Here is a 25169-nt window from a genome sequence, read left to right as displayed (position 1 = left end):
TATGATTTGTGCATAAATGTGGTTCACAGTACTGTGTATTTGAATGTGTAATGTAGCCATATGGCTGGATTTAGTCTTCTACAGACAATCTGCAGGGCTTCCGTAGTCCTGTTGTGGGGCCCACAAGGAGATAATCAAGCCCTGCTTCCAATCATTCATCAAATGGGACTTCATCTATAGCAAGCTGGAAACTTGTGACCTCAAAAATCCACAAAACAGTACGTATCCTGTCCAAAGTTATACTTCTTGAATATTTTTAGAATGATTAAATTATCTCCTAGACAGGCTCCTGAGGTGACACAGAAAGCCATATTGGCATCTCTCATGCCCACTCACTATCCAATGATATTAGGGTTAAAATTCCTCTGCACACTGGTTAGCTGTATTCCTGTGTGCAATAATTTAACAGTCAGTTTATTTGTAGTAAACTGTATAATTTGTAAGAGTCCCATTGGAGATGTTTGTTTTCGAGGCTGAGAACTGTAGCTTATCAAGTCAGTCTTCATAGCCCCTCTCTATAATACCAGGTATCAACCTCATTACAATTCTCCGCACCGTCTCTAGGGCTTGCTTAGCTCCCTTATGGCAAGTGCCGAGTGGATGATGCTTCTCGGCCTCCTCCGGAGGTGCTCACCATCACAGATGCCAGTCTTCAACCAAACTGATCTCATTCTACGGGACATCACGAAACAGCTGAGTGCACTGAACACATCAAAGGCTACGGACCCCAACAACATCCTGCTGTAGTGCTGAAGACCTGTGCTCCAGAACTAGCTATGCCCTTAATCAAGCTGTTCCAGTACAGCTGCAACACTGGCATCTACCTGAAAATGTGGCAAATTGCCCAGTTATGTCCTGTCCACAAAATGGACAAATCCTACCCTATCAATTACCGCTCTATCAGCCTACTCCCAATTATCAGCAGTGATGGAAGGAGTCGTCAACAGTGTTATCAAGCAGCACTCACCAATGCTCAGTTTGGGTTCTGCTAGGACCTCTCTGCACCAGCCCTGGTTATTACAGCTTTGGCCCAAACATGGACATGAACTGAGTACCAGAGGTGAGGGGAGATTGACTGCCCTTGACCATGTGTGCCACCAAGGAGCCTTAGTGAAACTGGGGGTCGGGGAAAAACCTGTTTACAAAACTGAACTTTGGTCCAGGACATTAACTAACTAGAAAAATAATGTTAATGATTTTAGTTCTTGCTTTTAAATGCCCATAGCAAACTGTAGCTAGTAACAATTCCACAGAGAGAAAAGAGGGAGATGTCATTCAGGTTGGGTGAAAGTCAACTTAAAGGATTGCAAATTTACTACTGCCAGGAGTGTCATAATTATTAAAGACTATGTACCCCTTACCCAAAAGGCTGTGGATACTGGTTCAATTGACATTTTCAAGATTGAGATCGATAGATTTATGTTAGATAAGGGTATCAAAGGATATGGAGCAAAGGTGGATAAATGGAGTTAAGGTACAGATCAGCCATGATCTAACAGAATGGCGGAAGACTCAAAGGGCTGAATGGCCTATTCCTATTACAAGTAAGGTCAGATTACCAAGAGTTTGGCAGCTAAACCTACTTCTTGGCCTTACTACAAACTTTGCATAATATTGTGACTATCGGGGCAAAATACAGGGGACATTTTGGGTGTCACCACATGCTGGGGAGGGGAGGGAAGCATTTGCAGCACCTTGGAGAGCTAATTTAGTTGGCTCAGATTTTGTGATGTACCCAGGACTCAATCGGAATATGATAAATTCCTCAAGACGGTCTTTCCAAGAGCACTTAGCTGTTTTTCCTACAATTCTGGTAGATTAATTAAACAGACAAATATCCACCTTGCAATTCAACCTCCAACTTCTCGAAGTGCAGAGGTGAGGTTTTAGAAATGAAGTATACTGCTGAGAAGGTTGGCTCAGTGGGCACCCGTGTCTTCCACAAGTGGCCATTCTTCCTGTGTACTTAGGGTTAGCAGGTAATTTTACCATGGGGACATTACATCCACATTATTATCCTCTCCAGACATCCACACAGATGCACTTTCCATCATCATCATTGGATCAAGAACAGCAGCCAGAATATTGGCAGATTAGTTCCCTCCTTAATCCAAAAACATGGAGACCAATTGTGGCACCCACAAACAGATTAGATGTGATCAGCTAATTTAGCACAAAGTGGGGCCTTTCTGGTCCAAATGGCTGAGTACCACAATTTGTGGTCCATTTACAACTATGGTACTGGAGGAGCCATCTCTCTTTTTGAGAGAGAGGAACCATCACTCTTGCTCTTCTTTAGAGTATAACCTCCCCTTTGTGCACAACTCCAATGCTGAGAGGAAAGACAGATGACCCATTTCCAATATGTAACCACATGCCATCCATAAGAACAGTGCAGGTTGATTCATGGTCTAAAACCTTAACTCTGTTGAAGAGTTGCCCTTCAGCCCCCTCCCCAAATAACCTGGTGAAACTTGTGTGGAAAATCACAACACAATCCCATGTTCACAAGGATGTACAATAAACCTTTTAATTTAAACTAAAGTCACCAATTTACTTAAAAGGACACTTCCCATTTGAGAGAGATTTTCAGAACAGGCTCGTGCTGGAATAGCCAGGCCTCGGTGCTAGAACTTCATTTTGGTCTTTTTAAGTTATTGATCCCTTTAAATGTTCATCATATGAAGAATAATTTAGTGGAATAGAACAAGTGGCAGGATGACACGTGATTTAATCATTCTGTAACTACACTGGAAATTTACAGACACCGAGGACCCAACTAATGCCGAAAGTTCTCCTTTTGTTCCAGATGATAAGCATACCTGTATATCAATTGGCTCAATCCTGTACAAGCCCACTGAAAGTGGGACATTCTTCTGTTTATGTGTGAGTAGATCATTCAGGTATGTATCTGGGGCCGGGACAAGTGGTGGGGGACTGTTGTAATGGACACAAAATTCATTCCACCGATGAAGAATGAGATTTCTCAAAAGTACAAGCAATAAGTAAATCTGTGCCACACTTTCTCTGAATAAATCTCACAAGTGCCACTGGCATGGGTCAATGATTGTTTACTTTAAGGTACTCCAGGCCACATTATTAATTTGGTGTGTTCACACTGTTACTGTTTTATTAACAATGCTCTGTATGATTTCCCTGTCTGTTGTGCTTTTGCTTCTGGTATCTGCATCATATAATTTTAGTCGATTCCAAGGAGAGGGAGAGGTTACTATGAACAATGCATTTAACAGAATCTGCAGTGGTTTGCGGCCCACTTATTGTCTCCCATTGTCTTTACAGAGAGGGAAAATGGCCGACCCTGTCCCGTTGCTGGCAGTAGCTGTGCCGGTGGTGTGTGGGAGTGTGCTGCTGATTGTAATAGCTCTTATTTTTGTGGTTCTTACTGCCCGTAAAAAGCGCCAGACAGAAGGGACGTACAATCCAAGCCAACAGGAAGTGGCTGGGGCTCGACTGGAGATGGATAGTGTCCTTAAAGTGCCACCCGAAGAGCGCTTGATATGATTGCTTGATTGAACGCTTAGAGGAAAAGATGCTCTAGTTTTGAGTAGACCTCATATCTGACATTACAGGTAGCATTTCTTCAGCAATATGCCTGCTCACGACTACGGATTCTTCTGATACACCGAGAAAATTCTCTCATTCTAGGCATCTGCTTCACCGAGAGGTTGATATAATCCAATTTATGTTGGCTGTGCAATTTTCTCACAGTAACTGCAGCTAGTGAAACATCTAGTGGGGAAATTCACGCCGAGTATGCTGCTCATTGCAATGTCACATGAATGACATGTAACTTTTTTTTATCTACTGCAGTCAACCAAGACAGATTCAAGCATTCCCATTCATATGATCCATCACCACCTCTGCTAAGATCACATCCGTCTCAGAAGTAGCTTTTACAGGTGTCCCATTCAATTATTCTAATCCTTCGCCAGCATGTTGCATTTTACTGAAAAGTTTTTAGATAAGCTCGTGTTCTGACTGATATGAAATTATGGTGGAAATATTTTTTTTTTTATTTAAATGAACTTTTAAAGTAATTTTAAGTCTTAAGTGAACCATGTGTTTTTTTTTTAAAGATAGAATGCCATGTAGCCTTGAAATTTAAATTGATTTAATCTAAAAAAAAATCTGAACTATGTGTTAATGAAGGAGGCATTTGTCCAAATCTATATATAGGGTTATGCTGGAAAAGGGTTCCATGTTAACATTCCGTGATGGTGTTCTTTACGCAAATGGATAGAAGTAATCTTTTTTGGGTCTGATGTCATTGTCTTATCTTTTCCATGTCTAATTAAAGGCAAGTTCACTATGAGCAAGTCTGTACACAGCTTGAAAGCACCTATGTTGTTGCATCAACAGTTGTTACTGACAGACTCTGTCCCTGCCTATTCTATGAACAAACTGCTGTTGGTGAAAAATCTCCCAGTAAGGTCAGGATGAGGATTTGTTACTTGAGTCCAGATACACATTGCTGGACAAGGACAACAAACCGTGTAACTTTCTCACTTCCATTTTACTCAATGGTAATGTTCTACAACAGAAAGGAACCACCCAGAGAAATGATACTCCCATTATCGCTGGTTCTGTGGCTGCAGCTGGAGGTCTTGTCATCTTCATCATCGCCATCATAGTTCTGGTGATCACTATGCGAAAGAAGAGGGCAACCCAGGGAACCTATAGCCCCAGTCGGCAGGAAAAGGATGGAGCAAGGGTGGAGATGTGGAACATAATGAAGCCTCCACCAACAGAAAGGCTTATTTGACTTTCATTAAAAACAGGAGACAATTAAACAGAAGCTTATTAATCTGTTTGGGACTGAAGACAGTACATGGGTTCAGGTGGTAATGAGTGATCCAAAGTAGTTCAGTCCAGTTGAAACTAGAGTCTGGCACTAAGCATGGCTAAGCTGGTAAAATCTAAATTGGAAGTGTGTGGAGATAGATAAATCTCAGAGGAATGTAACTGGTTAGCGTCAAAATATTTGATGCTCACAAATGCAGTGCTTGACATGATTTTATATTAGATATCTTAAATGTACACTGCAAAAAGTTTCAGGAACTTTCAAAATAACTTGCCTCCAATGTCACTTATTGTCTTTTGGCACAACTTGAATTAATTATAATTAACAGTGTCAGCATTTGCACTGCTTCTAAGATTAACTACTGAAAAGATCAGTTTTACTTTTTCTGATTGATTACTTTCAAGGCAATTACAACTGTACAGGTTTTTAACCAAATGCTTTGCTTCCACTTTGTTGACAGTAGTCTCCACAGTGTCGTTAATGGGACATAAAATGACAAACGCATTTTCAACATCATTCCTAAATTATGTAATGAACTGGTAGCAGTATTAAGATTAATATGAGCACAGAAGACAGAATAATCACATATAAAACAGTGAGTTGTTGTCAAGTGAATTCTAGATTAGGAAAGAAAAACAATGAGTTCCAGTACTCAGGCTCAAGTAGTATCCATTTCAATTTAGGGGAAAGAAAGACTTGCATTTATATAGCGCATTCATGACCACCGGACGTCCCAAAGTGCTTTACAGCCAATGAAGTACTTCTGAAGTGGAGTCACTGTTGTAATGTGGGAAACGCAGCAGCCAATCTGCACACAGTAAGCTCCCACAAACAGCAATGTGATAATGACCAGATAATCTGTTTTTGTTATGTTGATTGAGGGATAAATATTGGCCAGGACACCGGGGATAACTCCCCTGCTCTTCTTTGAAATAGTGCCATGGGATCTTTTACATCCACCTGAGAGAGCAAACGGGGGCCTCGGTTTAATGTCTCATCCAAAAGACGGCACCTCCGACAGTGCAGCACTCCCTCAGTAATGCACTGGAGTGTCAGCCTGGATTTATGTTAGGAACTAATATGCTGGAACTCTTACTATTTTGAATCTAAAACTAGAACCTGCCTGGCAGAAATTTTATATTTTAAATAATTCTGAAATATTTAGTACAAACTGGCCTAATAGCCAAAACTTTACACTGTAAATCAAAACACCCGTATGTGATGGAACTAAACAGGCTTCTTTTGAACTTTTTCTCCCCTCAGGAACTAACAACTTTCAGTAATTTTAAATCCTTTCCCCCCCCCATTCAGAAAATCCATTATTTATTTTTTAGTGTGAGTTAGTTGGCCTTGCTTGATGACTTTGGGTGAGAAAGGGTTAAGAAGATTTTTAAACCATCACTGCCTTTCACTGAATTGTATGAAATCTCAGAATCAAGTGCAGTTAACTTTTAATACATTGGGAACTTTACTTTTAATACATTGGGAACTAGATTATGAATTTGGAGTACTTTTATTAATTACACATTTACAGACACGTTTTCAAAAATATACTGTAATAAAAAGGTAGTGGGGACGACTAACAAATATCAAGTGTTGCTTTTAAAGTTATACCCATGATGACATTTGGTTATAGCTTTGCCAGGTAGTGCTGTAACTCTTGGTTTGGTTAATAACTGGAATAATTTACTGAGCTCCAGATATGACGTTAAAATTATGACCCTTTTCTAAGCAAATTCTTCCCCCGCCCCCGCAATTGATATCATGCAAGATTACATTTATACTCATGAAAAAAAAAATCACTAATTTCACACAATCATTCTGGAGGAATTTTTTTTAAAACCAGAAATCCAGGACAGAGGAGCAAAAAATATTCAAGTGCTACAGATATGTAGTTTGAACACGTAACCAGTGGCAGGAAGAGCCCTAAAGCTAACTTTGTTCGCTATTTCAAGTACACAAGCTGTTTGACAAACACTCCATTGTTTTTACCTTTCTCTGTTGCATTGCAATTGTTTCATTCTCCAGTAAATACAATACACAGCATGGCAATAGAGGGAGACAAGGTAGTGGTGAAGAGGTGCAGTGTTTTACAACCGCATCTCAGAGCCATATCGATACAAATGTTCTTAACTACAGAGCATGGCTCAAATCTTTATTACTATCCAGTCAGAAAACAAGAGTTTCAGGAGCATTCATCTTGCTCTGAAGCTAAAACTTGTTTCTCCAAACACTGCACATTTGGATGTCACCTCCAGAAAATGTGTTTCATCATAAAATTGTATCAGTATTAGTTATGCCCCATGTTAACGAGAGTCTCCCTGAAGGTGATGGGGGCACATTTATTTGAAATGTTTTAGTATATGTAGACTACAGTATAGGGAAATGCAGGAAAAGAAATGGAGGCGAGGTAATCTAATACTTCTGAACTGTACAGATATTTCAAAATGGAAACATTAGTGCCCTATTGCATTGTTTGATCAGTAGACTGACTGTGTGAATTTTTCCAATGTGTTTTTATATATCGGATCAGTAAACTTAACTAGTTGGTTCACAGCTCACAAATTGTTAAAAGAATGTATTGTTCTTCCCGTACTTGTTAGAACAACCATCATCTTCATTGCCATTTTTCCCCTTATGGTCTCTCACCTTGAGGTACTGGGAGGAGGGGAATGTGGGAGGGAAAAATCTGCTCCATCCCACAGGAGTCAGTTTAGGACAAGACCAACATTTTAATTCTGAGGAGATATGTTTTGGTGCCTGGAGGTGTCCTACCCAATGGCCTGAATGAGACACACAAAAGTCCCTGAAGGGTAACAGAAAAAAAAAAGTGAAAAACAAAACAAAAAGTAGGGAATATTAAAGTATACACTAACCTTAATGATGGGAAGTATTACGATAAGCAGTGTTTTTTGTATAAGATACAATGACAACTCTTAGAGTTACTCAGATTGCACTAGGAGCATTAATCAGTGATGGTATTAGTAGATAACTTTTACTTAACACTGGATAAAAAGGTATATTGCAGACTGGATTTTAGAAAGAGAATTAGATGTAATTTTATTTGCCAAATGTATTAATTCTTGTCCCACAATAGCACTAATTTTAGTCATATATTTAAATATTAGGCGATTGATCCTTTAATCTTTTTATACAACAAAACAAAAGCAAATCTGGATTTAATAGGAGTAAGATATAATAAAAGGCAAAAAGTACTTCTCGACTCCGATTCCTTTAATCTGATTTAAGTAACTCTTGCACATTTAACATAACAAGCAATATATTTCAAGTTACTGTGTTGTAGAAGAATTTTTCTGCAATACTGTAGCACAAGTATATAAAAAATATTTCTCTGCTGGCTAAACAGATATTAAAATAAATCTATTCTTTAATTACTAGGAACTGAACAATTGTAACAAGTTTCTATACAGATCTATGTAAATTAACCTTGTACATAATGAGGCAAGACTGAAGGAAATGTGGTATTCTATTTTATTGCTTGCATGCAAAAAAATGTTGTAAAACATCTTGGGATGACTTCATTGCTCCACACTGTTGTGACCTTGCGTGCAGGCAAAGCCTGGCGATACTGGGCTGTAACCTTGTACTGCAGGTGATGTCACAATAGTATAAAAACAGAGGATGAACAAATTCACTGGGAAAGTACGTGCTCTTTAAAGCAATGTACAAAAACCACTGAACACTGATGAATTAACAGCATTCTCAATAAAAGTCTTCAAATAGTTGTACCAAACAGTGGAACTGGGTCTTCAGGAGATCATAACAACAACAACTTGTATTTATATAGCGCCTTCAACATAGTAAAACATCCCAAGGCGCTGCACAGGAGTATTTTAAGATAACAAATTTGACACCGAGTCACATAAGGATCAATTAGGGCAGGTGACCAAAAGCTTGGTCAAAGAGGTAGGTTTTAAGGAGCATCTTAAAGGAGGAAAGAGAGGTAGCGAGGTGGAGAGGTTTAGGCAGGGAATTCCAGAGCTTAGGGCCTAGGCAACAGAAGGCACGGCCACCAAAGGTTGAGTGATTATAATTAGGGATGCTCAAGAGGCCAGAATTAGAGGAGCGCAAAATGAATCATAACACAAAATGAATTCATGAGTGAGAACCCCCAAAACTTTTCAATCAATGCCTGCAGTGGAGAAAAAAAAGTACCATTCGAGGAATTAGATTGTAGCACATTAAGTGACACATTTCAGATTCCAGATGGAAAGGAGGTAGTCTGATTAGATTCAGAACAGATTTTTGTCAAAATGACTTTGTTTGAAGCATTTTACATTGTAGAATATCTGTTTGTATGTACATCATACAAATTGTAAACATTATAGCATTTCACTAGATGATGTCAAATTGGATAAGCACCTACATACTAAAAGGTACCAGGTATAAGGCAATTCTGAATGATCTTTGGGTTGCAGTAGGTTAGAAATCAGTGGCTCAAATTCATTGCAAGCATCTCTGTTGGTACCAAAGCACCAAAAGTGAGTTCAGTTTACAACAAAAACTTTTAAAATTTCCATTTTGTTCATACGTTCAGATTCCATTATTTGTTCTGAGCAGCATAATGTTTTTGATGATGGTGAAAAGTGATAGTATACCACCACCAATGAATGCAATCATACCAAAAACAAATGGCTGCAGCACTAAACTGGCAAATTTAGAATGTTTCTGAAGGAAGCCTCCCCCAAAGCTAGGGTTAGTTATTAGCCTGCGTGGCATTATTACATTTAATGAAGCACACTGATCTCTCTGTCAAGTTACGAACTGGGCTTGGGCCGATTGAGTGTACAACTATAAACATTGGCCCGAATTTTGCGGTTAGCGATGAATGAATGGCGCTCGCCATTCAATGCGCTTACAGCTGCCCATGATTTTGCATGGCAGCTTGCGTCAAGAGCCACTTCAGCATGGCACCCTCTACAGGAGATCTGGGACCTGTGTGAACAGGGAAAGCAATAACGTGACTCTTAAACCAATCAGATTGAAGAATCCTTACTGAGAAACGCAGAGTCTTAGCCAGAAAGTGCAAGTTAGAATATTTCTTTCAATGTAAAATCATATACAGAAAGCAAAATAAAGTGGGGGAAAGAAAGATAGGATTAAGAGAGATAAAAAGACAGAATTTCTTTTAATTTTAATAAAATCTCCAGCAATAATTAAAATCTGATGGAATGAGACCCCACACTTGTAAAAGTAAATTTTCAGTGCCAGAGAGGTTGTTTGGAGGTAATTAAGACTTATCATGCCACTAAAAATTCACTTACACTGCAATGGACAAGCCCTAACTTTTTCTGGCGTGTTTAACATAGAAACATAGAAGATAGGAGCAGGAGAAGGCCATTCAGCCCCTCGAGCCTGCTCCGCCATTCAATGAGATCATGGCTGATCATCCAAACTCAGTACCCTGTCCCTGCTTTCTCTCCATATCCCTTGATCCCTTTAGCCTGAAGAAATATATCTAACTCCTTCTTGAATATATTTAATGAATTGGCCTCAACTGCCTTCTGTGGTAGAGAATTCCACAGGTTCACCACTCTCTGGGTGAAGAAATTCCTCCTCATCTATCTATTACGCAAGTACTACATCGTCAAGGTGTCGCCTGTTTTTCAATGCCGAGTCTCTTGGCGCAGCTTCTGGAGAAGCAGGGCAAATCGGACAGCAACTTCCTGATTTCCACGTTTAGCAGCACATGTGTGGACGCCAGAAGTTGCTGACCGATTTATTCCTCAATAACGGTTAGTGCCGATAGCCTCGCCATTGCGCCTACCGCAAAATCCGGGCCTACTTTTTTAAACTTAAAAAAGATAAAAAGAAAATGGATCTGCAAATACTTAAGCTCAGCATAGACATTCCCTTATGAATTTGCATCTCAATGTTTGAGAGTCTGGCCTCCCTTCCAGAAGGTCAAGACAAAACAGGTTCATATGACCCTTGGCCTGATTCCAACACCGGACCAGTTTTTGGCTGATGAGCAGCAGTGAGCAACTCCCCTGCTGCTCCTGAAATGAGGCTTGGGGTATTTATCTCCTCGGCCTCATTTACATCCCGCCGGCCGACTTCCCACCTATTCCGGGCGGGAAGTTGTTGAGAAGCGGCAGAAATTCGCGCAATTCAGAGACTGCTCAGTGACACATGGATCAGTTGCTGGGGCCATTCCACAGGAGTTCCAATAAGGTTAAAATTCCCCTTAGTGTCCAATGCTTTAGTAACAAGACTATGATACAGTGTCATTGTTTATCCAAATGAATAGTTCAGGGATTGTGAAAATACACAAAGGAGAAAAATCACCAACCTAAATAGGCTCTGTGCCCCCGGATTACGAGATTTTTCCCCTCACTTTTATAATACTTGAGAAAAGAGCCACCAGTTATCCAAAACTTGAGGGTTTTGTCTAAATATGATGAAATGTTAATGAATTTATTGTGACTGGTATCGAAAGAATAACTCCAGGATATTGTGATAAAACACAGAAATCAAACACATCTTCAGAAAGATAATTATGAGTCCAGATTATTTTTGATGTACTAAAAAACAAGTTTCTGAAAATATGAACGTGCTATAGCCCAAACACAACTGTTGCGAAAGTAATAATTGAACTAAACATCTCGACATCAGTATGGAGTATGTTTTTCAGCAGAAGTTATATGATTTCAGGTTATTTTATAATGTAGCTGGGCCTACCTTTTAATACTAAGCCTGGGAGAAGTAAAGCATGCTCCAAAAAACATGGTTTGGATAAGCTGTTGATGCCAGTAATGAAACAAAGCATCAAGTACAGTGACTTTACTGGTGACAAGAGTTCACTTGTAGTACCAATGATAATCAGTAGAAAGACATTCACCCACAAAATACTGAAGATGTGAATTGCAAAAACGGTAGAAACAAATGAATGGAACATCTGGGGTCAAACTACTACAACTCTTTAGCTGGTCATCAGTTTGAATAATAAGCACTACACAAATCCCCTCCAATGGAGTCTGCTCTTCAATGATCAGGTTTAATTTTGCCAAGGCATTTTTTATCTTGATGCGATTGCAGTTAATAGCAGGCGTGTGATTTTACCCCTGTTGATGAATCTCTCGAACAAATAAAGGTAATAACCACTGGAGTTTCATAGGCTCAAATTTTCAAGAGTCTTGCAATCTGCCTTGGGAGTAAATGCCTCCTGTCCTTGATCATTCAGCATGTGGACACTTAAGCATGTAGAGCTGATTCCGTGTGTCCGCACGCTTGCATCATAAAATGTTTTCACATTAGGTGGTGAGCATCCAAATGCACAATATTGGTTCCGCATTAATTCCTAGGCATCATCTCAAAAGAAAACAAGACTACACCATGCAGGCCAAATACACCACTGTGAACAGTACCCTCAATTTCTACATTTATAAGCTAATGGCAGTTAGATGTTGCACCAAAAGCAACATCTGTCCCCAGCTTCTTGTGGTCTAACTAGATAGTTTTAATAAATGCAATCAATTTAATACAGATCTTAAAACAGATGAATCCATTTTTTATATGTAGTCTGTAGCAGTACACTCACTCATTCCAGTTTATGAATGGACCTCCAGGCTTAGAGGAAGAATAGTGACAGATTACAATATAAATTGGGGCAGGTGCCCTCGAGTTATTTGAGTGCCACTCTCCTGGGACCCTATCAGTAAGATAATAGTTGTATTTTTGCACTAACTAGTTAACAACTTGCATTTATGTAGAGGCTTTAACACAAAAAATGCCCCAGTTGCTTTACGTGGGGGGGGTGGGGTGAAGTGGACACTGAACCATGGTGCGACAGTTAGGTGACTGAAAACTTGTTCAAAAAAGCGATTCTGAGAAGGTTTTTAAAGGTGGAGAGAGAACTGGAGAGGCAGAAGGGATTATGCAGCGAGTTCCAGAGAACACGGTCGAGGGAGTGAGGATTCTGCCACCAATGGTGGGACAAAGGGGGAAGGGGGTTCCACTAAAGGCTAAAGTCTGAGGACCGAAGGGTGCTGGAGGACATAAGGCTGGATGAGAAACATGGCCATTTATAGAAGTTTTAAATCCATCTTAAGCAAATCATTCAGAAATCATATTACAGCTTTGCATGGAGTAGAATGGGCAGTATATGCTCACAAACTTGAGGGGCACCAAATTTATTTGGGAAATAAAGACAATGTTCATTATTTATCAGCCAATTACAAAGGAGACAAACCTTGAGGCTTGATAAACAGGGTGCTTTGGTCATGGGGTTTACATAATGAAATACGGGTTGGTGTAAGTAATACAAGATATATCCAAGTGTTGATTCAGGAGTGTTTCTCAGCTCCAAAACAGGAGCAACTTCACTGTAAACGTCCAAAACTGGTACCATGACCTCACACAGTCAACTACTTTAATGATTTTCTATACAGTTTCTGCTAACTTTTATAAAATTAGGTTATGTTAACAAATTAAGTGGTATGTATTTCTTATTTGCAAAATAATATTTTGTTGTAAATTTTATAGGCTTGTACATTTGAATACATGTAACTGATAAAAGTTGTGTAAAATAAAGCGTGATGAAATGGCAAGATTGTTCTTTATTTCGGTATTTTGTTGAATATGATGGACCCCACTGGGCCTACCCAAGGCCCAGCAACATTCCACAGTGATGTGCAGGTTTTCCTAGTCACTGTACACTCGTTTGTCTTGATCTAGTGCCCATGCAAAGAATATTTTACATTTTCTCTTAGAGATCCTAAACTCCAGTCAAGATGAACCTCCAACACAAAACAGCCCATAATGTAGAGGACTTTGCCAGAAAGGCAATGCAGATACATGGTTTATCAGACTGGTGGAGCACAAGAGGTTGGAGTAAAGACATACAGTGAGATGACAATTCTGCACCTGATCTGGGAGTGGGCAATACAGTGATTAGCGGAAAATAAACAACATCCCAACTTGGCCATTCCCTCAACTCAAGAGGATAACGGTAATCCACGATCACAGTAGCAAAATACTATTTTAAGTGGCGTTCATGCTGGTAGCAGAAAAGACACTGGTAGTGGTGGTGGGCTTTCCTCTTTGATCTGCTGCAGACCTTGTGGTGATGGTGCTCGGTAGGGAATTCCATTATTTTGACCCAGTGACAATGAAGGAACAGACATGTATGTCCATGTCAGGATGGTATGTGACTTGGAAGAGGAATGTGGAGGTGATGGTGTTCCCACAACACTGCTCCTCTTGTCCTCGGTGGGAGATGTTGCAGAAGAGGGAGGGTCTGTCGAAGAAAGCTTGGTGAGTTGCTGCAGTGCATTCTGTAGAGTGTACTTACCGCAGCCACAGTCCACCGGCGGTGGATATCAAGTATAATAACCTTATCCTAAAACTTTCCTCATAAAAACATAGCCATGTTTTCTCCGTGTAAAAAATTAAGTAAGAAATAAACCAGCACATTTTCTGAGTCATTTGATACCTCACTGATTTGGGGTCTCATTTTTAGATTGTTCCCTAGGAATTCGGAGGCACCTTGAAGATACCAAACCCATACACGGAAAGCTAGAAAACTCACCAACAACTCCAAAAAAAGCTGACAACTCAAAATAACAACCAACAACAACAAAAAACCTAATTAGAGATCTATGGCCATGGCCACTGCTTTATAGTGACTGAATAATTTAAACACTGTTTATTTACATGGTTTTCATCAGTGTTTTGCAATCATATTTCAGAATTTGCTCCCTTTTCCTATGAAAAACAAAATCTAAAGGCTTACTTATGGCATGAAAACAAGTGGTAGGACATGAGCTTGTTGCACATGAGTGTGTAGATATATCCAACATTGTGCTGACCCATTAACCCGTGCTTGCTGACCAACATTGGCTCCCAGTCGCCCAAGGCCTCCAATTTAAAATTCTCATCCTCGTATTCACAACCTTTCATGGCCTCATCCCTCCCTATCTAGATAACCTGCTCTGGCCGACAACTCTGCGAACTCTGCGTTCCTACAACTCTGGCATCCCTCATTCCCCTTGCCCCACCATTTGCAACCGTTCCTTCAGCCGTCTTGGCACTAAGCCCCGGAGTTCCCTCCCTAAATCTCTCCGCCTTCCTCTCCTCCTTCAAGACCCTCCTTAGAACCTGCCTGTTTGACCACGTTTTAGTCACCCCTCCCAATATCTACTACTTTGGCTCGATGTTAATTTTTGTCTGATTACGCTTCTGTGAACCGCCTTGGGACATTTTCCGATGTTAAAGGCACGATATAAATGTAAATTAACATAAGAAATAGGAGCAGGGGTAGGCCATTCGGCCCTTCGAGCCTGCTCCGCCATTCAATGAGATCATGGCTGATCTTCTGCCTCAACTCCATTCACCGGCCCTATCGCCATATCCCTTGATGCCCTTACTAGTCAGAAATCTATCGACTTCTGTTTTGAATATACCCAATGACGGAGCCTCCACAGCCCTCTGGGGTAGAGAATTCCAAAGATTCACCACCCTCTGTGTGAAGAAATTTCTTCTCATCTCAGTCCTGAATGGCCTACCCTTTATCCTGAGGCTGTGGCCCCTGGTTCTAGACTCCCCAGCCAAGGGAAACATTCTCCCAGCATCCACCCTATCAAGCCCTGTAATAATTTTGTAGGCTTCAATGAGATCCCCTCTCATTCTTCTGAATTCAAGAGAATACAGGCCTAGTTTACTCAATCTCTTCTCATACGACAGTCCTGCCATCCCAGGAATCAATCTCGTGAACCTTCGTTGCACTCCCTCTATGTCAAGTATATCCTTCCTTAGGTAAGGAGACCAAAATTGTACACAGTACTCCAGGTGTGGTCTCACCAAGGCCCTATATAATTGGAGTAAGACTTCTTTACTCCTGTACTCAAATTGTTGTTGTTAACTTGTCTTTTGTAACATCAAAAGGTGTTATACAGTGAGTATAACACAGCAGACCCAATGTATGCTGCACCATGGCTGCATGAGGTAATAATGTAAACAGCACCTCACAAACCTGCAACCTCTACCACCTGCAAGTTCCCCTCTAAGTTAAACATCAGCCTGACTTGGAAATATATCGCCATTCCTTCATCATCGCTGGGTTAAAACCCTGGAACTCCCTCCCTAACAGCACCGTGGAAGTACCTTCACCACATGGACTGCAGCGGTTCAAGGCGGCGGCTCACCACCACCTTCTCAAGGGCAATTCGGGACGGGCAATAAATGATGGCCTTGCTAGTGACACCCACATCTCAAACGAATAAAAAAAGTAATGGGCTGGAGGCTTACTTAAGAACATAGGAAATAGCAACAGGAGGCCATTAGACCCTTCGAGCCTGCTCTGCCATTCAATAAGATCATGGCTGATATTCTTCCTCATCTCCACTTTCCTGCACTATCCCCAAATCCCTTGTTAACCTTAATATTAAAAAGTCTATCGATCTCGGTCTTGAATATACTTAATGACTGAGCCTCCACAGCCCTCTGGGGTAGAGATTTCCAAAGATTCGCCACCCTCCGAGTGAAGAAATTTTTCCTCATCTCATAAGAACATAAGAAATAGGAGCAGGAGTAGGCCAATCAGCCCCTCGAGCCTGCTCCACCATTCAATAAGATCCTGGCTGATCTCATCCTAACCTCAAATCTTCTATCACTCTCCATCCCACCTGAACCCATGTGATCTCCCGGGAGAGGTGAAAAACCAGCTAAAAAACCCAATGGCCAATTTGGGAGAAAAAATCTGGGAAATTCCTCTCCGACCCATCTAGGCGATCGAAACTCTTCCAGGAGATCACTCTGTCCCTATATTTTCTACAGTACTTACCTTCTGTAAAGGCGATCTCCACCCCAGCCAGGAAGAGGAATAAAACCATCTCCTGAAATCTAACACAGAATTAGAACACAAGAAGTAGGAGCAGAACCAGGCTACACGGCCCCTGGGCCCGCTCCACTACCCACAGGGCCATGACCATTCCGAACCTAGACTCATGTCCAATTTCCTGCCCGCTCCCCGTAACCCTTAATTCCCTTTACTTCTAGGAAACTATCTATTTCTGTTTTAAATTTATTTAATGATGTAGCTTCCACAGCTTTCTGGGGCAGCAAATTCCACAGACCTACCACCCTCTGAGTGAAGAAGTTTCTCCTCATCTCAGTTTTGAAAGAGCAGCCCCTTATTTTAAGATTATGCCCCCTAGTTCTAGTTTCACCCATCATTGGGAACATCCTCACCGCATCCACCCGATCAAGCCCCTTCACAATCTTATATGTTTCAATAAGATCGCCTCTCATTCTTCTGAACTCCAATGAGTAGAGTCCCAATCTACTCAACCTCTCCTCATATGTCCACCCCCTCATCCCCGGGATTAACCGAGTGAACCTTCTTTGTACTGACTCGAGAGCAAGTATGTCTTTTCTTAAGTATGGACACCAAAACTGTATGCAGTATTCCAGTTGCGGTCTCACCAATACCTTGTACAACTGCAGCAATACCTCCCTGTTTTTATATTCTATCCCCCTTGCAATAAAAGCCAACATTGCCCTTCTTGATCACTTGCTGCACCTGCATACTAACTTTTTGAGTTTCGTGCACCAGGACCCCCAGATCCTTTTGTACTACAGTACTTTCCAGTTTCTTGCCATTAAGATAATAACTTGCACTATGATTTTTCCTGCCAAAGTGCATAACCTCACACTTTCCAGTATTGTATTCCATCTGCCAAATCTCTGCCCACTTACTTAGCCTGTCTATGTCACTTTGCAGGTTTTGTATGTCCTCCTCACTCACTACTTTCCCTCCCATCTTTGTATCATCTGCAAACTTTGATATGTTACACTCGGTCCCCTCCTCCAAATTGTTAATATAGATTGTAAAGAGTTGGGGACCCAGCACTGACCCCTGCGGAACACCACTAGTTACTGATTGCCAGTCTGAGAATGAACCATTTATCCCAACTCTCTGCTTTCTGTTAGAGAGCCAATCCTCCACCCACGCCAGAATATTAGCCACAATCCCGTGATTTTTTACCTTGAGCAATAATCTTGTGTGGCACCTTGTCAAATGCCTTTTGGAAGTCTAAATACACTACGTCCACTGGTTCTCCTTTATCCACCCTGTATGTTACTTCCTCAAAGAACTCAAGCAAATTTGTCAAACATGACTTCCCCTTCATGAAACCATGCTGAGTTTGTCCTATTAAATTATGTTTATCCAAATGTCCCATTACTGTCTCCTTAATCATGGACTCTAACATTTTACCAACCACAGATGTTAGGCTAACAGGTCTATAGTTTCCAGCCTTCTGCCTACTACCCTTTTTAAATAAGGGTGTTACATTAGCAGTTTTCCAATCTGCCGGGACCTTTGCTGAGTCCAGGGAGTTTTGGAAAATTATTACCAATGCATCCACAATCCCTACCGCCACTTCCCTCAAGACCCTAGGATGTAAGCCATCAGGTCCAGGGGATTTATCCGGCTTCAGTCCCATTATTTTACCAAGTACCACTTCCTTAGTGATTTTAATCGTATTTAGCTCCTCTCCCCCTAGAGTCCCCTGTTTGTCCAGTGTTGGGATATTCTTAGTGTCCTCTACCGTAAAGACTGATGCAAAATATTTGTTCAGCGTTATTGCCATCTCCATGTTTCCCACCATTAATTTTCCAGTCTCATCCTCTAAGGGACCAACATTTACTTTAGCCACCCTTTTACTTTTTATATAACTATAGAAACTTTTGCTATCTGTTTTTATATTTTTTGCTCATTTACTTTCATAATCTATCTTCCCTTTCTTAATCAATCTTTGTGTTATTTTTTGCTGTCTTTTAAAGACTTCCCAATCTTCTATCCTCCCACTAGATTTGGCTACCTTATATGCCCTTGTTTTTAGTCGGATACTATCCTTAATTACTTTACTTAGCCACGGGTGGCTATCTTTTCTTTTACACCCTTTTTTCCTCAGTGGAATATATATTTTTTGGAAGTTGTAAAATAACTCCTTAAATGTACGCCACTGATCATGTACCGTCTTACCCTTTAATCTATTTTCCCAGTCCACTCTAATCAATTCCGCTCTCATACCTTCATAGTCTCCTTTATTCAAGCTCAGCACGCTTGTTTGAGATCCAACCTTCTCACCCTCTACTTGAATATGGAATTCAACCATGTTGTGATCACTCATTCCAAGGGGATCCTTTACTAGGACATTTTTAATTAATCCTGTCTCATTACACAGGACCAAATCTAAGGTTGCTTGCCCCCTGGTCGGTTCAGTTACATACTGCTCAAGAAACCCATCCCTAATACACTCAATGAACTCATCCTCAAGGCTGCTCTGCCCAATTTGATTTGTCCAGTTAATATGATAGTTAAAATCCCCCATAATTATAGCTGTTCCCTTATTACAAGCCTCAACTATTTCCTGATTAATACTCCGTCCAACAGAGTTGCAACTGTTCGGAGGCCTATAGACTACGCTCACTAGTGTTTTTTCCCCTTATTATTCCTTATCTCTACCCAAACTGTTTCACTATCCTGCTCCTTTGACCCAATATCATTTCTCTGTATTATAGTGATTCCTTCCTTTATTAACATAGCCACCCCACCTCCCCTCCCTTCCTGCCTGTCCTTCCTGATTGTTAAATAACCTGCTATGTTTAATTCCCAGTCATGGTCACCCTGCAGCCATGTTTCTGTAACGGCCACAAGATCATACCCATATGTAGTTATTTGTGCCGTTAACTCATTCATTTTGTTACGAATGCTACGTGCATTCAGATAAAGAACTTTCAAATATGTTTTGTGACACTTAGTTCCTGTTTTTTTCCCTTTTTACTACTTTACCTTTTACTCCATACCTTCTGTCCCTTCCTGACGTGTTCTGTTTTTTAATTTCCCCACTGCTACCTAAGTCTATGACCTTCTCCGTTGCCATTTCTGTTATTTGCTCTCTAGAAACCTCCCCCCCACTAATTAGTTTAAAGCCCTCTCTACAGCCCTAGTTATATGATTCGCCAGGACTCTAGTCCCAGCACTGGCCAGGTGGAGTCCATCCCAACGGAACAGCTCCCTTCTGTCCCAGTACTGGTGCCAGTGTCCCAAGAAGCAAAACCCAGTTCTCCCACTCCAGTCTTTGAGCCACACATTTAACTCTTTAATTTTATTTATCCTAGCCAAATTCGTTCGTGGCTCAGGTAATAATCCAGAGATTATTACCCTTGAGGTTCTGTTTTTTAATTTGACCCCTAGCTGCTCATACTCCTTTAACAGAACCTTCTTCCTTGTCCTATCTACGTCATTTGTACCAACATGGACCACGACAACTGGATCCTCCCCCTCCCACTCCAAGTTTCTTTCCAGCCCAGAAGAGATGTCCTTAACCCTGGCACCGGGCAGGCAACACAGCCTTCGGGACTCCCGCTCTTGACTTCAGAGAACCCTATCTATCCCCCTAATGATACTATCCCCTACCACTACAACATTTCTTTTTACTCCCTCCACTTGAATGGCCCCCTGTACCACGGTGCTGTGGCCAGGTTGCTCATCCTCCCTGCAGTCCCCGCTCCTGCCCTCACAGGGAGTAAGAACCTCGATCCTGCTTGACAAAAGCAAGGGCTGCGGCTCCTTCAACACTACATCCTGGATCCCTGTACCTTCCTCACTCATCGTCACACCGTCCTGTCCCTGACCACGGACTACATCTGCAGTAATTAATTTCATAGGTGTGACTACCTCCTGAAACATAGAGTCCAGGAACTTCTCCCCCTCCCTGATGTGTCGCAGTGTCTGAAGCTCGGTCTCAAGCTCTTTAACATGGAGCTTGAGTTCCTCTAGCAGCAAACACTTATCGCAAATGTAATCACCGTGAGCCTCAATGGGGTCCACCAGCTCCCACATTTCGCAACAGTGACACATCACCTGTTCACCCATATCTGTGCAATTAATTAAATTTATTATTAGTTATGAAGACCCTCTGCCCTGATATAGATGATAATATTACACCACTATTTAATAGGACTTACCAACTTAAAGGTATAGAAGAGAAGGAAGAGAACCTACCAACCAGCTGATCACCAACCTCCCTCGTGGAAGCTGTCTGGGGGACCTGTCCGGTTGAATTGTCTCGCTGCTCCGCGTCCGCAGTGTTGGATTAGCCTGAGAGAGGGAAGCAAAACAGAGCAACAAGCACCTCCTCACCTCCCACTTGCCCGAACTCTCCCACTTACCAAACTCTACTTACACTCAGTGCTACCGCACTAAGCCCGCCCCTTTTTATACCCGGATTCTACTTCCGGTTTTAACTCCCCAACAGCTTAAGTTACTCTAAAAAATTAAACTTACTTCAAATAATTTACTTTTTTACTCACTAAAATTCAGTAAATGCACTTAAAAGACTTTTTCTGCCACTTACCAAAGTCTGCTTAAACTCAATGCGATTGCACTCAGCCTAAATGGCCGACCCCTTATTCTGAGACTGTGACCCCTGGTTCTAGACTCCTCAGCCAGGGGAAACATCCTTCCTGCATCTACCCTGTCAAGCCCTGTAAGAATTTTGTATGTTTCAATGAGGTCACCTCTCATTCTTCTAAACTCCAGAGAATATAGGCCTAGTCTACTCCATCTCTCCTCATAGGACAATCCCACCCCCATCCCAGGAATCAGTCTGATGAACCTTCGTTGCACTCCCTCTATGACAAGTATATCCTTCCTTAGATAAGGAGACCAAAACTGTACACAATGCTCCAGGTATGGTCTCACCAGGGCCCTATAAGAGTCTTTACTCTTATACTCAAATCCTCTTGTAATAAAGGCCAACATACCATTTGCTTTCCTAATTGCTTGCTTTACCTGCATGTTAACTTTCAGTGATTTGTGTACAAGGTCCCTCTGAACACCAACATTTCTCAATCTCTCACCATTTAAAAAATACTCTGCTTTTCCGTTTTTCCTACCAAAGTGGATAACTTCACATTTCTCCACATTATATTCCATTTGCCATATTCTTACCCACTCACTTAGCCTGTCTATATACCCTTGAAGCCTCCTTGCATCCTCCTCACAACTTACATTCCCACCCAGCTTTGTATCATCAGCAAACTTGGATATATTATATTTGGTCCCCTCATCCAAATTATCGATGTAGATTGTGAATAGCTGAGGCCCAAGCACTGATCCTTGCGGTACCCCCACTAGTTACAGCCTGCCAATCCGAAAAGTACCAATTTATTCCTACTCTCTGTTTTCTGTCCATTAACCAATCCTCAATCCATGCTAGTATATTACCCCCAATCCCATGAGCCCTAATTTTGTTTAATAAACTCTTGTGTGGCACCTTATCGAATGCCTTCTGAAAATCCAAATACACCACATCCACTGGTTCCCCCTTATCTATTCTGCTAGTTACAACATCAAAAAACGCTAACAGATTTGTCAAACATGATTTCCCTTTCATAAATCCATGTTGACTCTGCCCAATCCTATTGTAATTTGGAAGTGCCCTATTACCATAATAAGATTCCAGCATTTTCCCTACTACTGATGTCAGGCTAACTGGTCTGTAGTTCCCAGTTTTCTCTCTCCCTCCTTTCTTAAATAGTGGGGCTACATTTGCTACCTTCCAATCCGCGGGAACCATTCTAGAATCTATGGAATTTTGGAAAATGACAACCAATACATCCACTATCTCTATAGCCACCTCTTTCAAAACCCTAGGATGTAGGCCATCGGGTCCAGGGGATTTATCGGCCCTCTGTCCCATTAATTTCTCCAGCACCACTTCCCTACCAATACCAACCACCTTCAGTTCCTCACCCTCGCCAGACCCCCCAGCTCTCCACCACCTCTGGGAAGCTCCCCGCGTCCTCCTCCGTGAAGATAGACATAAAGTATTTGTTTAATTTCTCTGCCATTTCCTTATTCCCTACTATAATTTCTCCTGTCTCAGCCTGTAAGGGACCCACGTTTACTTTCGCTAATCTTTTCCTTCTTACATACCTATAGAATCTTTAACAGTCTGTTTCTATGTCTCTCGCTAGTTTACTCTCATATTCTATTTTTCCTTTCTTTATCAATTTCTTGGTCCGCCTTTGCTAAATTCTAAAATCCTCAGGCTTACATTATAAGCCTTGGCAACATTATGAGCCTCTTCCTTTGATCTAATACTATCTTTAACTGGTGGGGGGGGGATGGGAGGGGGAATTGGGGGGGATGGAAGAGGGAATGGGGGGGGGGGGGATGGTGGTGGTGGGGGGGTGGGGGGGTGTTACAACCTTGGACATGGCCATTTAGCAGCCTGATCCACCAGCAATAGCCAAAAACTCTAACTCTAACCGCCCATTGTTATACATTGGCTAAATATTAGCTCCCACTTCTGATACAAGCACTATACTCATTTTTATTAGCACAAATAAACTTAAGCCTCTCCCCCCTAAAGATTAAACCAATATCTAATAATTAAAAGTGCCAAATATTTGTTTAGTCTCAAACCTGTTTCTTTACAAAATGGTTTCTCTGTTACAAAATTGTGCTCTTTTTATTTGTGTATTTTTATGCAATCCCCATAGGAACTGTAAGTCCCCCACCCCTTCCCCAACCTTGCCGCCCTAACATCTAAGTAGGAGGCAAAACAGCCAGCCTGTGAAAGGAATTTTCTTTCTAGCTCCAGCCAAGATGCTACATTTTGTACTAATTGTCAATTTCAGGAATGCATTTGGTTCTCCTTGAATGCATGACCGCTTGTGCATTGCCCTTTAATTTGCAGCAAATCACAAAGTCAGGACTGAGGGCAAACAGCAGAGGTCAGGTAGATTTTTCTTCCACAGCGTTAGACAACTTCTTTAGCTCCGCTCTCTACATCAGAAAAACTACTAATTTGCGAGGAATGGCACTCGAGTGCAATTGCAAAGATACAGTTGACCATCCAGTAATCTTTGTTTTCGTAGTTTGAGACTATAGCTTACTTTTCCGCACTATCCCCATTTTGCAAATACATGTCAAGGAACAGGAAACTGCTAAACTTCTGCAGTAGACATTGCGCACCAAGAATAGAGCCAGAAGTACTCACCCTCTCCTCAGTCTAATCTAATGATATTTTTCTTAAATTCAGAACTCCTCAAAAACCAACTGCACAGTGAATTCGATTTGTAGAAATGGCACCAACTAGTATTCATTTATGTAGAAGGCATGATTCCTGGGACAAAATACAATCCAGGCTCATTAGATTAGGTTTAGTTTGACCAAATTTTGACCAGGGATGGAGGAACAGGGAGAATGAGGTTGAATTTTAAAAGATAGCAATAATACATCAATTGTACTGATAATGGGATGAACACTGGCCTAAATGCAGAAATTATTGACACACAAATATACCTTCACATAATGCCTCAGTGGTGTTGATTGTCTCACAAAGGACAAATTGGTGGATGACAAAAAGTAAGATTAGGGTTAACAGTTCAAGTAAAATCAGAAACTGCATTCCAATGAGCCTAGTAGTGGTAAAGAACTGTTTCTGTTAAAATTTATTAAAAAAAATATATTCAGTTCACTTAATGATCAACAAGAGGTTAAATATGTTATACTTGACTCTATGTACACAGTGAATGAAGGCTACAAGTGATTTACAAGACATTTACACTATTGGAGTTCAGATAACAATGAACCATAAAAGTATTGTCATCAGTTTTAAATGCAATGATCTCATAAATTTTACAACAATCACCACTTAACTGGCTTGTCTAAGCTGCAGACTTCAAGCTGTTTAGTTGCCATTCTTGGGCCAGTAGGTTAAAACCTAATGAGGCTGCCCTATTTCAGGTTGTTCATTGTATTGTATACATCGTACTGGCACACCATCATGATGGGGACTACCATATCTTCAACACTTCAGTAATGCTTGTGAATTAAGATGATGCTCATTGGGATACAATTCACTTTGTGTAATACCACAGGCAGCCTCGCTACTCTCAGAGTTACCATGAACTTTAATGACGGACTCACCTATGCAAAACTTGATTAATCCTCTCACCAACAGTCTTCTGTCACATACTCCAAACTCTCTATGACAAAACAGCAGTTCACTTTGTACTAATCCGTGTAATTGTACCAAAGTTGGACTTAATTGACCTAATTGAGGGTTACTTGATAGAATTATCTGCCATGTCTGTTGAACAATGTTTGTTTAACAACTGTGCACATGTGGTGGTTGTTATCTCACAACGAGCTTAGTTGAACTTTATTGACTTACAATGGGATTGATTAAGAAGAAAAACTAAGAAAACTGCAGTGTTGATTTAATATTTTTTTAAACATCATCCAGATTTTATCCCATTTTTTAAACTAACTTTACTATTCTTTTCTAACCCCTTTTAAATTAAC

General features: G+C 41.0%; 1 protein-coding gene across 4 annotated transcripts in view; it reads left to right on the top strand.

The window, feature by feature from the left end:
• LOC147101770 (protein crumbs homolog 1-like) overlaps positions 1-13392 on the top strand; it is a 173121-nt gene extending 159729 nt beyond the window's left edge. For 3 of the 4 annotated variants that reach the window (XM_085965685.1, XM_085965684.1, XM_085965681.1), the window contains one exon: positions 3301-13392. In XM_085965685.1, the coding sequence (XP_085821811.1) occupies positions 3301-3522 (222 nt within the window). In that variant the 3' untranslated portion in view covers positions 3523-13392. The remainder of the gene's footprint in view (positions 1-3300) is intronic. The other variant, XM_085965682.1, reaches the window with a different exon arrangement.
• The last annotated feature ends 11777 nt before the right edge of the window (positions 13393-25169 follow it).

This window comes from Somniosus microcephalus, chromosome 23 (genome assembly GCF_052327205.1).
Source record: "Somniosus microcephalus isolate GS21.2 chromosome 23, FLI_Smic_1.0, whole genome shotgun sequence".
Classification (NCBI taxonomy): Eukaryota; Metazoa; Chordata; class Chondrichthyes; order Squaliformes; family Somniosidae; genus Somniosus; species Somniosus microcephalus.
This window is presented reverse-complemented; position numbering and strand designations above follow the sequence as displayed.